The 17,744-nt window shown below is 44.9% G+C and overlaps 1 protein-coding gene across 5 annotated transcripts in view; it reads right to left on the bottom strand.

The window, feature by feature from the left end:
- Nucleotides 1–375: 375 nt before the first annotated feature.
- uso1 (USO1 vesicle transport factor) overlaps nucleotides 376–17,744 on the bottom strand; it is an 87,566-nt gene continuing 70,197 nt past the window's right edge. For all 5 annotated transcript variants that reach the window (XM_084318532.1, XM_084318533.1, XM_084318534.1 and 2 more), the window contains 4 exons: nucleotides 13,762–13,860; nucleotides 11,157–11,261; nucleotides 5,858–6,073; nucleotides 376–2,458 (listed from right to left, as the gene is read on the bottom strand). In XM_084318532.1, the coding sequence (XP_084174658.1) occupies nucleotides 2,381–2,458; nucleotides 5,858–6,073; nucleotides 11,157–11,261; nucleotides 13,762–13,860 (498 nt within the window). In that variant the 3' untranslated portion in view covers nucleotides 376–2,380. The remainder of the gene's footprint in view (nucleotides 2,459–5,857; nucleotides 6,074–11,156; nucleotides 11,262–13,761; nucleotides 13,861–17,744) is intronic.

Below are 17,744 nucleotides of genomic sequence, written 5' to 3'. Positions count from 1 at the left end.
ACATGGTGCTCATGTTCTAAAGTAGGAGGAGAGTATCCTCTGACATGGTGCTCATGTTCTAAAGTAGGAGGAGAGTATCCTCTGACATGGTGCTCATGTTCTAAAGTAGGAGGAGAGTATCCTCTGACATGGTGCTCATGTTCTAAAGTAGGAGGAGAGTATCCTCTGACATGGTGCTCATGTTCTAAAGTAGGAGGAGAGTATCCTCTGACATGGTGCTCATGTTCTAAAGTAGGAGGAGAGTATCCTCTTTGACATGGTGCTCATGTTCTTAACAGTATGGGCTCTCCCCGGTGTTTGATAAAGGGTCTATTAACAAATGAGAAAATAAACAAGGAAACGTTACCGTTAATCAAACTGAAACTTTATGCAGTGACAAACTCCCATTAGGATTGCATTGTCAAGTGTCCAGATGAATAGTGGAAACACAAATTCAAAACGCTAACTCCTCCATGGAACCGATAACCAAACAAAATCAGAACACTGAAAGTTGAATGAATGGTACTAAGTGAGTTTAGAAAAAAGCACAACTTCCTGAAGTGTCGGTTTGTTTGCTTGTTTTACATAAAAGGCCCTGCCCTTGTCACTTTGATCACAGTACATCCATATTCTACAACTGCCCAGGTGGTTAACAAATCAGTTAACTCATACATTTGTGTAGTAGTTGCACACAGCTTAGCTCTAGGTTTATGGTAAAACTACCTGGTGAGACAGCAAGCACAGTTGGTAAAATAATCATGTATTTTAACTGTTATTTATTATTTATGTGAATGCAATAATATATTCTTAATACATAAAAATATATATATATCCCTAAATATAAGAAAGATCTAAGTCTATGTATTTAGTCAAGCTGATTTTCACATACAGTAAATATCCACAAATATTCCTAGAAGTATACAGATTCATAGTTTTTTTTTTATTATTCATTTCAATGTGGCTCAGATATTCATAAGTTACACAAAAATTATACAGAAGCTGAATGCAAGAACCGGACAAAAAAATGTTGAAAAAATATCTTTTGTCGTCTTGACATCTTTTCTCGCAGTGTATTGCAGCATATTGCAGAGAGCAGGACATTGTGGCGTCAGAAGTGAAATGGGATCAGTTGTGAGTGTTGAGGAACCGTACGACACTAACCTAAACGGATGAGGAGGAAAAAACGTGGTATTTGCACATTCAGGGCGCTGTGTTTCTATGACGCACAAAAAGTCAGAAAAGAGGTTTTAGTTCCCAGAATGCATCTGGACACGTTCCGTGTGTTGTGGGCTAAAGGCGTGGCGGTTCAGGAGTGACAGTGAAACACAGGTGACAATTTGAGGCCTTGACACCGAGAGCCATAGAAGTCAGTTTGGAAAGTTTTTGAACAGCCAACATACTTAATAGTTCTAGTCGATTCCAATTGACCTATCTCAAGCCCTGCCCTCTGTTCGTTCATCCTCTTTTCTTGATCCTCCAATCACAACTGTTCGAAAGCAACAGTTGCGATTGGAGGATCAAGAAAAGAGGGTGGGGCTTGAGATGGGTCAATCATTCGGGGGAGTGAATGACATACATGCACAGAACACTCAAACAAAGTCTTTAGATAACAAGGTTTGAAAACATTTCCTGAATTTCCCCAAGGGGATCAATAAAGAAATATCTTCTCATGACATTACTTATATCAAAAGATCAAACAAACTTATATGGATCTTTTACCATAGGGGTGGTTACTCTTGGTGCACAAAAGAGGAACCAGGCACACACCGCATGTGGGGGCAAGTGAAGCAGGGCGATATGAGAGACACCGGACTAATGGGATCTCTAGTGCAGTAACTATGGAAACATAGGAGATTGGAGTCAAGTTTGCAGTTGGTATTTGCAACATTTTATTAAGTCCCCCTCTGAAAGTGGCTACATTATGTGTTCAAATTCAACTGCCGTTGCTGGGTCACTAACAGTTTTGTAAAAGACTACAGTGTTAATACAGGTCTTGAAACCAGTGCCCCCCCTGTTCTTATGGTACAACACAGGTCTTGAAATGCACCAGTGCCCTCCCCATTCTGATGGTACTAATACCAGAGATGAATGCACTGACAAGGGTCCCTTTTTCTTGAGTTGCCGTTGAAAGTGGAATCCTCGGAATCACCTCCATTTTGGAATAAAATGTACAGACGTTTAAAAATGGATGACATGACGGGAATGGAAGGGCTACGGAGAAAAGATAGCATGGTAGCTGGCAAGAGAAACCACTTCAGTATTAGTCCTAGGCATCCTATCCTTCAGTTTCTCTGACTAGTGTGTTAGGACACGGCCCATCCAGCAATGTCGGTTTTTGTTTTCCTTTGCCTTTCGACGGCCATATTATTCCATCTCTCATTCTCTTTCTTCAAATGTCTCTCTAGTCATCGTTCTCTTCTTCTTCGTCCTCCTCATCGTCCGAATGGTACCTGGCGTCAAGGTCGTCCTCGTCTTCAATCTGTGGAGGAGAGGGTCACATTCTAACAAAGGCAAACAGGGACAGACAAAGAGCATGGTCTAGCTGGTTAGGACACCTAGCAGGTCCTTGTGCCAATGCTGCTGCGGTTGGGGGTTCCTACAGATCATACTTTTGAGATGATGTTCACTTATAGCTTTCATTGAACAAGCAATGGGGCTAAAGCGTTAGCATAGGTACCAGGCATGCTCTCCCTGATCATCTGAGAGCACCACAGACCGTAGATGCTTTTAAAAGGGCCTTAAAACACATCTTTTTAACACTTTGCGTGCCGCACACGAGATATCTCTGGTTTATTTATAGGTGGTTAAAAGCCACTCACGAGATTTCCCGGATTTATTTTTATTTTTTTTAGCGATCTGAAATCATATTGCATCACCCGAGCCTACCCGAGTATACCCGAGCGGCGCCGGCGATCATTGTGGAAAAAAGCGCCCCGTCGTCTCCCAGATGACATAAGGGATTTTGGAATGGACTCAATGAAAATGGATGGGGAAAAAATCCGGTACTCCACATTTTCCAGTCCACTGATCCAGCCGGGGTTACCAGAGTTCATTCTGGATCCTCTGAGCCCCGCTGATAATGGAGTTCTACTGTATCGCGTTGGATCTATACACTTATCGATTTTTTCGAATGGTGATCAGGAATTGGAATATACCAGTTGGATACCATCTGATGTCAGGTAAGGACTCTATGTTATCAGTGTTAGGATAATCAGACTAATTTTGATGAAGTTATAGGCTGTTTTGTGAAATGGACTCTTTCGGTTTCACTGTAAAAGTCAGAGGAAATCAACGCAGCGATTATCCGTGCGCGGCCCGAATGTGCTTGCGTGCACGTATAATATTGATCATCTAGCGTTTATTTGAAAACGATTCATAAAAAGGCCGACGAATATTCCAGTAAAAGACGATTTTCATAGAATGCTCCAGAATGGGCTGTTTTTTATCTGAAAACGGGTGCTTTTCTAAATGCTCTGAAACGGAAATGACGCGATAAAAAAACAATCTGCCTTGACAGCACTGACTGGAAAATAGTCTTTGATAATGCGATGGGCAGATTAGACACATAGCCATAATTTAAAACATAGATTAGGCGATATTAACGTTAACATTGGCACCGATGGTGGCATTCAGGGGGTAAAAAGGAAAACCCGGCGTGGCACTCAAAGTGTTAATAGCCTTTTGTTGATTTTTATCTAGTTTTAGCCCCACACATTTTATGTTCTTTTACTCCTTTACTAGTTTTAGCCCTTCTTATTTTATGTTCTTTTACTCCTTTACTAGTTTTAGCCCTTCTTATTTTATGTTCTTTTACTAGTTTTAGCCCTTCACATTACTCTTTTACTAGTTTGAGCCTTTACATTTCATGTTCTTTTTACTCTTACTAGTTTTAGCCCTAATTATTTTATGTTCTTTTTACTCTCTTACTAGTTTTTATGTTCTTCTACACTGTAGCGCCTTGAGATTTGTTCCACAAATATAAAGCGGCCCTACAAATTTAATATATTATTATTATTACTACCATGGAATCGAAATCGGTGCGCATTTTTTTCTTCGCAAAAAAGGCAAGTTGATCAAAGGGCTTATTTTCCAACTGTAAATGAAAAAAAACAGAAGCTAATCAAAAGCACTCCTCTAAAAGTACATTTTTTGTATTCTTTTAATAAAAGGCTAGTTTATAATAAAACAATTATATTGTTCTATTATGATAGCCTTTTATTAACACTATGATCGCCGGGAACGAGTTTTCACGTCATTCCGAGCCATGCTCATTCTGCCGAAGACGCCGTAACTCGTCTTTGATGTCAATATTTCAAAAATCTGTCATCGAAATCATATTTCCTTTCCGGAGCCCTGAGACACAGTGCAAAGCTCCACTCAACTCTCTAGCGGTTCAAGAGCGCCATCTGGTGGCCGATCGGCAGATCGCCAGCCGGAAATTAACCTTTGAACCGGTAGTGCTCATCCATATGTGGTCCGGCCACTCGCTATCGTTAGAGAGACTCCGTATTGACACAGTGAACATCGATCGGTGCAAATAACTCGAAAAAACAACATGATTTGGACGTATATACTATTATACAACCTGGAAATGGATCGGGCATTTCTCCATCCCATAATAGAAAAAATTCTGTTCCACGCTCATCTGCCAGCGGCGCGAGGAAGCCACGGTGAGTTTCAACGTTATTTTCTAACGTCTTCTATACTAACTGATCTGATGAACATATGACCCACTCTGGATGAATCATCTAACGCTGCCCACGGAATTATAAACGATCCCCCGCCCATCCGGTCATCATCAGATGATACGTAGAAACTTCTAGAAGTACCTCCAGTTGAAATTTATTATCTGGCACAGATCGCTATCAAACTGTATTTCATCATGCATTATAATGCATTTGGAGCTATAAATCAAGTTCTGGAGAAAGCTGCAGAAAACGATAAAAACATACTTATACTTTAGACCATATTTTAGTATGAATATGTGAATGAAAAAGTTTAACGTTGCTACACCCTGAACAATACATATAGGACATTGAATGGGCCATAATAATGGCAATTTAGCAATACAATTTAAAAAGTTATAGCCCTGCAAAGAAGGGGAACTTCTCCATAGACAAATAGAGCTGGCGAGGGATGGTAAATTATGAATTTAACCCATGGCGATTAAAGTGTTAAAGGGGAACTATCTTATAAATGGCCTTTTCCAGTGTTTAGCATTGTTTTCTAGCAATGTGGGGTTGTACCAACACTGTCTATGTCGCAAATTCTCATTTTGGCGCATTCCTCCAGTTCAGATGAGACAAGATCCTCCCCCACTTAACCAAGCCCTTCTGAATTTTTTTCCCCTGTGACGGAAGCAGAATTATTTGCATAATGATATGCGTACCTCCGCCCCTTCTGTGGTTTAGTTCCACCACTCACAATCAACAATTCGCTCAACAACAGAGCGAGTTGGAATAATGTGGAAGCAGTTTCCCTGTCACTGACACTTCCTCAAAAGAGAGAAAAAGAGAGATAGAGGCTCTCATACGGTGCGACTCGTCTCGGAGCGATCTCTCCTCTGTCTCTCCCCCTGCATTTACACACAGTTGCGAGTCGAGCCACTCACACGCGTGCACACTCTCGGAGCGATCTAGCGACAGAGAGGCCTATTGGGATGTTAGATCCTAATATGAAAAACCGATTTGCCTTACTTTGCTGCTATCTTTTTATGCTCGTTTATATGTTTTTATGCAATTTTAAAACTGTGATTTGCCTTACCTTGCTGCCATCTTTTTTAATGCTTGTTTTATATGTCCTTTTATGCCATAGAATCAAATCATAAACAAAGTGGTCAATTGGGATTCTAGGTGAGAGGAGAGGCGGGTCACAGTACCGTTTCTCCCAGGTCTTTGAGCTTGTTCTTCAGGCCGTGTATCTTCTGGTCCTGGTCGGCTAGCAGCATCAGCAGGTCGTCCTGCTCTTTCTTGGACTCCTGCACGTCCGTCTGCAGCTTGCTCTTCTCCGTCTGCAGGATGGCCACCGTGCTGGTGGCCGAGGCCAGCTGCTGCTCCAGACCCGCCCAGCCCTCCGACAGGCCCCGCACCTCCTCCTGCGGCAGGGAGAGAGGGGAGAGGAAGGAGGAGTAGAGGGAAAACATGTCAGTTATCATCCTTTTAAAATCACTTCTAAAAACAATTATTTTTTTATTATTCCATTTCATTTTTGGCCTTTTCTTTATTTTTCACCCATCCCAATTTATTCGTTATGCCAATTCCCTTCCTGGTCGTTGCATGCATTGTCCCACTCTCGGCCTGGGAAGGGTGTAGAACTACCACATGCCTCCTCCGATACATGTGGAGTCGCCAGCCGCCAGTCGCCAATCCCAGAGTCTCTGCGGTGGTAGGCAAATCGTTTTCTAGCCACTTCTCAGCCTTCAACAAATCTCAAATAGTTTCTTCGGCCTCTACCTTTGAAAGTTTATCCCTCAGCATTCGCATATCATCTTTTGTGGCTGGCGGATTGGCCTTCTTGGTTATCCTCGAGCGTGCGCGTGTGCATACACACACACACAGACACACACACACAACCTCTATGCCAAATTTCAGCCTCCTAGGGCGAAACCTGTGGCTGCTAGAGTGGAGAATTTTTGGTGGACCAACCAACCACACGACAGCGAAAAGGAAATTAACGTTGTGGTAGAATGTTTCACAATAAAAGAAAAACGTCATCAAACACAGGCTGACTACCTGCCAAAGACTACTACCTGCACCTGACAAACCGACAAACTAGCTGCCAGATTTTGCCTGGTGGTGACTGGTGTTATTTTTAACACTTGAACAGAAAAAAGCCATGTTTCTGAAATGAGGCACAGAGTTTTAATTTCACTACCGTACCTACAACCCTGTGGCGAAGATGCAGAGAAGGATGTCCTGGAAGCAGATGAATAATTAAATGCTCTTAAAGTCAATGGCTTTGGTGCTGTATGAATAATGGAGGGCCAGACTACAGCCCTGCTATTCCATGGGTCTGTGAGGCCATGCAGGCCTGCATTCAGCAAAGTCAGGCAGTGAAGAGGTCATGGAAAATGGTAAATGGACTGCATATAGTGCTTTCATCCATTTCATTACAACTTATGCCTCACATTCACCCATTCACTCACACCGACGGCAGAGGCAACCATACAAGGTGCCAGTCTGGTCATCAGGAGCAGTTAGGGGTTTAAGTCGTCTTGCTAACAGGTCAGAGCAGCCACACAGCCTGTGTTGACAGGTCAGAGCAGCCACACAGCCTGTGTTAACAGGTCAGAGCAGCCACACAGCCTGTGTTAACAGGTCAGAGCAGCCACACAGTGACCATGTTAACAGGTCAGAGCAGCCACACAGTGACCATGTTAACAGGTTAGGGCAGCCACACAGTGACTATGTTAACAGGTTAGAACAGTGACCATGTTAACAGGTCAGAGCAGCCACACAGCCTGTGTTAACAGGTCAGAGCAGCCACACAGTGACCATGTTAACAGGTCAGAGCAGCCACACAGTGACCATGTTAACAGGTTAGGGCAGCCACACAGTGACTATGTTAACAGGTTAGAACAGTGACCATGTTAACAGGTTAGAGCAGCTACACAGTGACCATGTTAACAGGTTAGAACAGTGACCATGTTAACAGGTTAGAGCAGCTAGACAGTGACCATGTTAACAGGTCAGAGCAGCCACACAGTGACCATGTTAACAGGTCAGAGCAGCCACACAGTGACCATGTTAAGAGGTTAGAACAGTGACCATGTTAACAGGTTAGAGCAGCTACACAGTGACCATGTTAACAGGTTAGAACAGTGACCATGTTAACAGGTCAGAGCAGCCACACAGTGACCATGTTAACAGGTTAGAACAGTGACCATGTTAACAGGTCAGAGCAGCCACACAGCCTGTGTTAACAGGTCAGAGCAGCCACACAGCCTGTGTTAACAGGTCAGAACAGCCACACAGCCTGTGTTAACAGGTCAGAGCAGCCACACAGCCTGTGTTAACAGGTCAGAGCAGCCACACAGCCTGTGTTAACAGGTCAGAGCAGCCACACAGCCTGTGTTAACAGGTCAGAGCAGCCACACAGCCTGTGTTAACAGGTCAGGCGCCACACAGCCTGTGTTAACAGGTCAGAGCAGCCACACAGCCTGTGTTAACAGGTCAGAGCAGCCACACAGCCTGTGTTAACAGGTCAGAGCAGCCACACAGCCTGTTGGGAGGTGGTTTCCTACAGAGTCTACCTGGTTAAGAGGAATATGGAACAGCCGTGGAGGCCAGGCAAAGCTATTTAGGTCTGCTGGCCACTGCTAGAGTTAGAGATCTGCTGTTGAAGAGAGAGAGTGAGCATGATAGTGCCCTTGAGAATTTAAATTGTTTTGTGATTTGTGTGTCGTTTGGTGTTCAAGTTCAAGTTTCTTTATTAGTTGTCATACAAAAATACAGAATACTTTGGCGCGGCTGGGTAGTGTAGTGGAGAATGCACTCGCCTACCACCGCAGAGACTCTGGGATCGAATCCAGCTGTCAGCGGTACCTCCGGCTTGGTCGTCCCTACTAACACAATTGGCAGTGTTAGCGGGTGGGAAGCCGGCGGGGTATGTGTCCTGGTCGTTGTAAACTGCGGTTCCTACTGGTCGGTCAGGGCGCCTGTTCAGCAGGGAAGGGATCGGGGGGAAATAGCGTGAACCTCCGCACGTGTTACATTCGCCCAGTGAGAGTCCTCACTGTCAGGTGAAAAGAAGCGGCTGGCTGACTCCACATGTATCGGAGGAGGCATGTGGTAGTTCTAGGCCTACAGTGGGACAATGCGCGCAACGACCAGGAAGGGAATTGGCATAACGACTAAATTGGGATGGGAGCAAAAATACAGAAAAAGTGAGAACAAAAGGTGTAAGGTGCAATGAGGTATGAGTTGTAGTGCAAATCTCTTTACCAATAAATATAAAGTGTGTTAAAGTGGGTACAGTGGGTGCTACAGTGAGTTGTTTATTTAAAGTGAGTGTGTACTTGTGTGGATGCGTGTGCTGTGAGTGTATTTGATGGTTTTTTTTACATAGTGTTATTGTCATTGAGCATCCTGATGGCCTGGGGATAGAAGCTCCTTCTGAGTCTCTCTGTACTGGCCATGAGACTCCGGTATCGCTTGCCTGACTGTAGCAGTTCAAAGAGGCAGTTGTTAGGGTGACTAGAGTCTTTGATTATTCCCTTAGCCTTACTCCTGCAACGCTTGTTGTATGTAAATGTCTTGGAGAGTGGGAAGCCCACCTCCAATTGTGCTTTCGGCTGAAAGGGCCACTCTCTGTAGTCTGCTACGGTCTTGTGCGGTGCTATTCCGAAACCAGGAGGTGATATTGCCAGTCAGGATGCTCTCTATTGTGCATGAGTAGAAGTTCTTAAGGATCTTCTGACTCACTTTGAACTTCCTTAGGCGCCTAAGGAAGTAGAGGCATTGTCGTGCCTTCTTGACTACACTGTAAATGTGCGTGGTCCATGTCAAGTCCTCGGATATGTGGACTCCGAGGTACTTAAAAACTGTTCACTCTCTCAACCGGTGCCCCGTCGATGCTGAGGAGGCTGTACTCCCTGACCCCCGACCTCCTAAAGTCCACAATCATCTCTTTTGTTTTGCTGACGTTCAGGGAGAGGCAGTTCTCCTGACACCACCACGCCAGATCCGCTACCTCTTCCAGGTAGGCCCTCTCATCATTTGCAGAGATCAGGCCCACCACTACTGTGTCTTTGATGATTGTGTTGTTGTTCCGCTGTGCCACACAGTCATGTGTGTACAGCGAGTAGAGGAGGGGACTCAGAACACAGCCCTGGGGGGCCCCTATGTTGAGGGTGATGGATGAGGAGGTGCAGTTGCCTGCTCTCACCACCTGGGGTCTTCCCATCAGGAAGTCCAAGACCCACTGGCAGAGGTCATAGTTCAAGCCCAGGTCCCTGAGCTTGGCTACGAGTTTGGAGGGGACTATGGTATTGAATGCCGAGCTGTAGTCGATGAATAGCATTCTCACATAGTTCCCCTGCCTCTTGTCCAGGTGTAATGCTGCTGTGGGCTATGGCGTCCTCCGTGACCTATTGGGGCGATATGCAAATTGCAGGGGGTCCAGGTTGATGGGGAGGGAGGAACAGATGTAGCCCTTCACAAGCTTCTTAAAGCACTTCATGGCTATGGAGGCGAGAGCTACGGGGTGATAGTCGTTGAGGCAAGCGGGCGTGGATTTTTTGGGTACAGGGATAATGGTGGACTTCTTCAGACAGGTGGGGATGACAGCCTGTTCTAAGGACAGGTTAAATATGTCAGTGAATACCGGGGCCAGTTGGTCGGCACAGACTTTTAGGACACGGCCGGGGATACCATCCGGTCCTGCTGCCTTCCTGATATTCACTTTCTTAAAGGTCCTCCTGACCTCACCTCATGTTCTGTTATCCTGAACACTGAGTCTCCATCGGCAGTGGCTCCCCCCTCCATTGCAGTGGTTTGTAGGCTGGTGTTGTTATTCACAGCCTCAAACCTCGCATAGAAGGTATTGAGATAATTTGCCAAGGAGATGTAACTGTTCAGCTTGAGGGAGGTGCCTTTATAATCTGTCATCAGCCCTGCCACATACCTCTGGAATCAGCCTGTTCGAACTGAAGTTCAACCATATCCCTGTAGCGCCGTTTTGCCTCTATTACTGTCCTCCTGACATTGTATCTCGCCGCCTTGTGCTCGTTCATGTTGCCTGTCACGAGCCCGGCGTTATAGGCTGAGGTGCCTCGCGGACGGATTTGTCTACCCAGGGCTTTTGGTTTGGGTAAACTCTAATTGTGGTAGAGGGGATTGTTTCGTCTACCAGAGTAGAAACAAAGTTCAGCACTGTTTCAGTGTACATTGTCTGTGTTCTTGCGGTCTGTGCACTCTAGTGCAGCTTGGAGCGTTTCCCCCGATTCCACAGACCGACGCTTCACTTCTCGCGTTACTACAGGAACGCGCTTGAGACTTTGTTTGTGTCTGTTTGTTTATCTCTCGACAGTATAAGTGGGGCATCCTTGGCAGGGGGTGTCTTGTACTGCAAGTGCTTTCAACTCTCAGCAGGCATCCCTATGTGTTTTGTTTTTGTACCCCTTTTGTTTGGTTGAGCTGGTGATCAGAGTGAGTCTTGGGTTGGTTTCTGGAAGGTACCTTGAGTTTCTGTGCCTCAGCGGTCTGTGCTGCCAGCCTGCTCTCCAGCTCTGCTACCTTAGCCGAGTCTGCTGAGCTGTCACTACTGGGGACTGCTGCCGACGACTGGGAGGGAGAGGGAGAGGGAGAGGGGGAGAGAGAAATTTAATCCAGCTTTCGCATTGGGACTAAAAATCTGCCTTCAAATTATTCAAAGCGCATGGGAAACAGTTTAATGGCTCCTCCCACTTTAAGGCCAGATTCCTAGAGAGGGTACCTCTTACTAGGGCTGACCTTCAAACCTTTTTTTGGCCGTCAAAGCTTCTGGGCCCAAGATTCGATTTTAATTCGAGGCTTCGACAATAATAAAAAAAAAAAAAACAATATATATATATTTTTTTTCTTATGTTGTGGGACTTGTACAGCACTTGTCAACTTTGTTGTTTTTAAATGTGTTCTATAAATAAGTGGATTGGATTAATTAATTTAATTAATAATGAGTCTGCGCTGCCTGGGCGGCTGCTCTCCGTTACACAGCCAACGACATTACATTACATAATTATGTTGCAATCTTCGTCTATAAAGCAAACGATTATATAAATATTTATATGTAGTTAATAGAGACAAAGGCAGAATTCGACTTAATTAAGCACGTTTTATTAAGACATGTTTGTATATGGGTCGGGACACTGCTGCTGACTGGGTGTCTTATCAAACACAGGTAAAACTAAAAATACTATAGAGAATGGTCAGTGCTGTAAAGTTTAAACCTTTTTAAATCTTAGACAAACGAAACACCTTGCTTTTATGAAATATTGTAAGCCGTCATTTGAGGCTTTATAAAAGCAGCAAGTTGTATTCAACACAGAGAGGAGTTAATGAGGAATCTCCATGTGCTTGTTGTAGTTAACAAAGAGAGGCGGAGTTAATGAGGCGTATGACGTCCGTTGCATTGGAGGCACAAGATTTTTCAGGTTTAAAAAAATATATATATATTATATTAGAATAAAATTTTCCGAATCCCGTGCCCATCGAACAAAGCTTCGAAGTATTTAAGACAGCCCTACCTCTTACCTACCTACAGTTGTCTGAGGGGTCATGTCATTCAAACAAATGGATACGGTTAGCCGTAAACTAGATTGTAGCACTCAATGGTTCTTCCACAGCTAGCAAGTTGTATTAAAAAAATAAAATAAAAGTAGTTGAAGCACACGTAAACTTTTCTCCCATAATATGATCAGTGTTACAAAGGGTCAGATTAAACCGAATATATATATTTATTGCCTGAGATCCCATGTATAATATCTGCATATCGTTTGATATCCCCTGTATATTCCTTGTACAATATTATGCACGGAATATCCCTTTACCTGGTAGCAGGACAGACCATAATATTCGTTCTCCTATTGGAAGCGATCCCCCGGCGCCACTGCCTCCCCCCCTCGAGCTGACTTGAAAGCTACCGCCAGGGCTTGCCCAAACATGCCCGCTTTCGCCCACGGCTACGAGACCGAGAGGCGACAGAAATGAGATAGGCACTATTTTGTCCACCGTACGTATAAATATGACCAGCAAATACAGAACTTCCCCTTGCAGTTCCTTTTCAGTTCGCCTTCAGTTCAGTCTGGTTCAGTTATCCAAGTAACGTCTCACCCACTACGCAACGTGGGCAGGGCAGGGCTCGCATTGCCCCAAGATAGTCTCGTGTTATCCTAATACGTCTGTTTGTCGTATCGTTCGCTGTTTATTAGTAAACCTTCATTACGAGTCAAAGACCACGTGGAGTGAGTAATTGTGCGTCGACATAGAGCACTTATTGCCCGTGCTAATAGTATAGTAACGTCAAGGTCAACCGTGCACTACCGCACCGGAGAGGATATCTACACCGGAGCAGCAGCACCACGGGGGATTTACACCCCGCCCGCAGTGCCACTTTTCCGGCAAGGATTATTATTCTTCATTCTTCACCAAGCTGCTGGAAGCAGAGAAACCGTCTACACCCACTGCTGTGGGACCCACGTGCCCGTGGGAACATCACTCAAGCCCGTCTCCGTCGTACCGGAGACCCCACGGCTTCCACCTTCATCTGCGCGGAGCGCACCCTGAGATTACCAGGCTGCTTTCTCCGCTGACGCAGGGAGTAAATACACCGTCTACAGGTGCCTTGCTACAGCTCCGTGGACCATTGACATTCCTAGAGCTTTGCCCCCCTCTGCTGGCTTACAACCGGTAGTACCCCCTATCCCAGAATAACCATAGAGATAATCCTTAATATTCACCATTTGATTTGCCTGCACATTCTATTTGCCTTATAAGCGCAATCTAAGCAAAGTATATTATGTAACAATATTCCCTTTGATGTAATAAATATTCTAACAGAGTATTTTGTGTGGAAAACCGTGTTATTGTTGGAGTGTTCTAATCTAAAATACTTATGTACAGTATTGGCCAGGAGTACATAGACGGTAGTGATTTAATGATATCAGTACTTGATTAATACAGTCAGGGAATTGTACCCCTCAGTTACAATCAGTGTCTGTTAAATTCTGTCTAGTTACTGGCAATATCCGTCTAGTGATACGTGGTATTTCTGTCATATCAGTGTAGTAATGTGTATAGTATTCACCACGGCCTCTGCTCTCCTGAGCAGCTCTTCTCTGTCGGTCTGCAGCTGGCTGAGCTCTGATGCCTGGGTTTGGACTTTACTCCTCAGTGCCTCCAATTCCTGTGAAGAACCAGGACAGGGATAAATACATTTTCTACTCAATCAATTCAACATGCACATATTGATGAAGGCATTCATTCTCTATTATATTATATGGTTGGATGTGGCAGGCTTCTCAATCATGCCAAAGGTTTTTTCCAATAGTTGAATTAAAAAGAAAATCCACTTCCTGAATAGAATTGTTCCCTGCCTTGACAAGCACACAGTCCACACTAACGCTCAAGATTCATGCATGTTGGCTAAATGTGGCACAGTAGCACAATTTTGTCACAGTAGTCAGTGTTTGGACAGCCCATGTATTTGCAGTTGTAAAGTCAATCCAATTTGGAGTGTGAATGTGATAAATCACCTGAACACACTAGGGCGGCTACGTGGCGTAGTGGGCAAGGGCGCTCGCCACGAATACTGGAGACGAGCCCAGCGCTCCACATTGCTTTCAGTTTAGCTGGTCGTCCGTACTAATACACATTGGCCGTATTAGGGGGTGGGAAACTGATGGGTGGGGATCGGGCGTTGTGGACAGCGACTCCTACAGGTCGGTTGGTGCGCCTGCGCAGTAGAATCAGGAAGTGTCGGGGGCAGCGTGAGCCTCCCACGCGTTACTCCTCGCCACTGAGAGATCGAGCTGCGCAGGTGAAAAGATGCGACTGCTGTTACCTCAAGTACCGGAGGGGACTTGTGCTATGTACTGTATGACTTAGTCCACATTGCAGCCGGCTTGTGGGAGGCAAGAAACAGCGTTCGTGACAGGGGAGGGTTGAATTGGATGATACGAAAATTGGGATGGGAGAAAATATAGAAAAATGGGAGAAAAAGTGGATCAAAAAATCACCTGAACACACTCAAACTCTACTGTGTTTTAACTATGACTGTATGCAGTGTTGTAGCACTCGAGTCCGAGTCCTGGACTGATTTTCAGGACTTTTGACTCGACTTGGACTGGAGCACTGATGACTTGGACTCGAGCATTAACTGCATTCGGACTCCGAAGGTGCAGACTCAGACTTGTTAATTGATAAATAGTTTTTATTTTTTGTAATATGCCCTAATCATTTGGCAAAATATATTGATGGCTAGTGCATTTGTTTGGCTATTGTGTCACAAAGTAAATAAACTCCCTTTGAAATGGTGACCGCTTTGTCATTTATTATTTGTATGACAGCTCTTTGACTGCCAGAGTGGAGTGGACTCAACCTTGATGACTTGGGACTAGGGTAATGGGGACTCGACTCGGGCTCTTCTTTGGTGACTCAGACTTGGACTCAAACACTGGGGACTCGTTCTCGAGATTTAGTGAACGACTACAACACTGGTACCAACTACTAACCACCACATCACAGCGCTGTTGTCCACTGGCCAGTGTCAGTTAGCTCTAACCACCACATCACAGCGCTGTTGTCCGCTGGCCAGTGTCAGTTAGCTCTAGCACCAATGGTGTCGCTGAGATAGATAGTAGGCAGAACATGCAGCACTGCTGGATTGTGATTGGCTGGTGACTGTCAAGTTCAACACAGTCCCACAGTTCAGCTGTGCAGCCAACTTTTCCTCACCAGCGGAAACGTGGGGAAACAAAGGGCGTCCGTGGTTAACACTTTCAGCGCCGGACCCGATGATGGTCGGGTTAACTCACCGAACGTTGAGCGCCAGGACCCCCGAAAACCAGAGTATAGTCGGGTTATCATTGTTATTTCTTTTATTCGATATTTCCATTCATAAAACATCCTGGGAGCCTGTGTTATCACTGGGGATGAGTCTGAGATCGCAAAAGTCCAATACCGCCGCCGCTATTGCACTCCATTTGAAACGATGTGGTTTGGTGTGTGGGTCGATCTGCGGCCTGCGGGCGGAGTCTAACTAGTCGGGCAGGCCAAGCGCTTATAACGCATGCATTGACGAGAATCAAGCACTCCCGGTTCATGTTCATTGCTGGATTACGTTGGCAACACGATCGACATCAATACTTGGAATGGCGATCAGATCATTTGAATATTCTTTTCGGGACAGATCCTAGTCAAGGTAAGGGCTATATGGTATCAATATTGCGTTGATCCAAAAATTCCTTCATTTGCGATCGGAGCGTGTGTGTGTAATGTGTGTGTGTAACGTGTTCCGTTGGTGGCAATCAAAGCACAAAAAAACGACCCCTCCCCTTTCATGCATTCACGACGAAACATAATACAGATAATCTAAATTTGATTTGAGAACAGTAGCTAGTCCAGGGAAGAAACGATAACGCTTTTACTAGAATACACGTTGCCGGCCATTACGCAGCCTTTTGGAAATTACACCAGACTGCCCTGAAATTACACTCATATTCACAACGGTATAAAACGGGAATGTATGGATGGAAAAATTATCCGTTTCTTGCATCTTGACCGGAAGAAACTCAATGACAATCGACTATATTATTAGATCCATAGCTATAATATATAATATAGCTTTAGCGCTTTAAACACCGCCATGTATTCCCATTCGTTTAAAGCGGTGGCCTTTCAACAGTAACAGTAAACAGCGACCTCTGGCGCTGAAAGTGTTAAAGGTCCAATCGGTGATGCAAATGTAAACACCAAAAATACTAAATAGGGATGGAGACATGCTTTCGTTCTCTGGTTGATAGACTGAGCTCATGATACTAGGACTAACACCAGGCAACAGGTAAATATGAGTAGTTTTTAAAGTGTATTTATTGAATTTTGTGGTCGTTTTGTTTGTTCAAGCTGGTCATGTTTGTAAACACTGGATTAAAACATATCTATATTATGAAGCACTGAAGGCCGATATAGAGACGATGGAAGAGATGCTCCATCCTCTCTTCAAGAAGATATGGGAAGAAGAACACATCCCATCAGAATGGAAGGAGGGCTACCTCGTCAAAATACCAAAGAAAGGAGATATGAGCCAATGTGCAAACTACAGAGGGATCACACTACTCTCCATCCCAGGAAAAGTATTCAACAGGATTATACTGGACAGGATGAAGGACACAGTCGACCGACAGCTACGAGACCACCAGGCGGGCTTCCGCAAAAACAGATCCTGCACAGACCAGATTGCAACACTGCGGATAATACTGGAGCAGTCCTTAGAGTGGAATTCACCCCTATTCATTAATTTCATTGACTACGAAAAGGCTTTCAACAGCGTGAATAGAGAGACCCTCTGGAAGCTACTCAGACACTACGGAGTGCCAGAGAAGTACAGAAATATCATCAGGAACTCCTATGAGGGTCATGGCGGTCAACCCACCGACACCTTCCAGGTAAAAACTGGAGTGAGACAGGGCTGTTTGTTGTCACCATTTCTGTTTCTGCTGGCAATAGACTGGGTCATGAAGCAATCCACAGCAGAGAAACGAAATGGCATACAATGGACATTATGGACGCAGTTAGAAGACCTCGACTTTGCAGATGACCTGGCCCTTCTCTCGCACACCCAGCAGCAGATGCAGGAAAAGACAAGTACCATCGCTGACAACTCTACTCGGCTTGGGCTTAACATCCACAGAGGGAAGAGCAAGGTCATGAGAATCAATGCTGACAACACATCACCCATCATTCTGGAAGGAGAAGTGTTGGAAGAGGTAGACAACTTCACCTACCTGGGCAGCATGGTTAACAAGCAAGGTGGAACAGATGCTGATGTGAGAGCCAGGATTGGCAAGGCCAGAGGAGCCTTTCTCCAACTAAAAAACATCTGGAGCTCAAGAGACATTTCCATCACAACCAAGATCAGGATCTTTAACACCAATGTGAAGTCAGTCCTACTCTATGGCGCTGAGACCTGGAGGACCACTGTCACCACAACCAATAAACTACAAGTTTTCCTAAACACCTGTCTTCGCCGAATCCTCCAGATTCGCTGGCCTAACACCATCAGCAACAAAG

The sequence above is a fragment of the Notolepis coatsorum genome (genome assembly GCF_963971535.1).
Source record: "Notolepis coatsorum genome assembly, chromosome: 7".
NCBI classification, from domain to species: domain Eukaryota; kingdom Metazoa; phylum Chordata; class Actinopteri; order Aulopiformes; family Paralepididae; genus Notolepis; species Notolepis coatsorum.
This window is presented reverse-complemented; position numbering and strand designations above follow the sequence as displayed.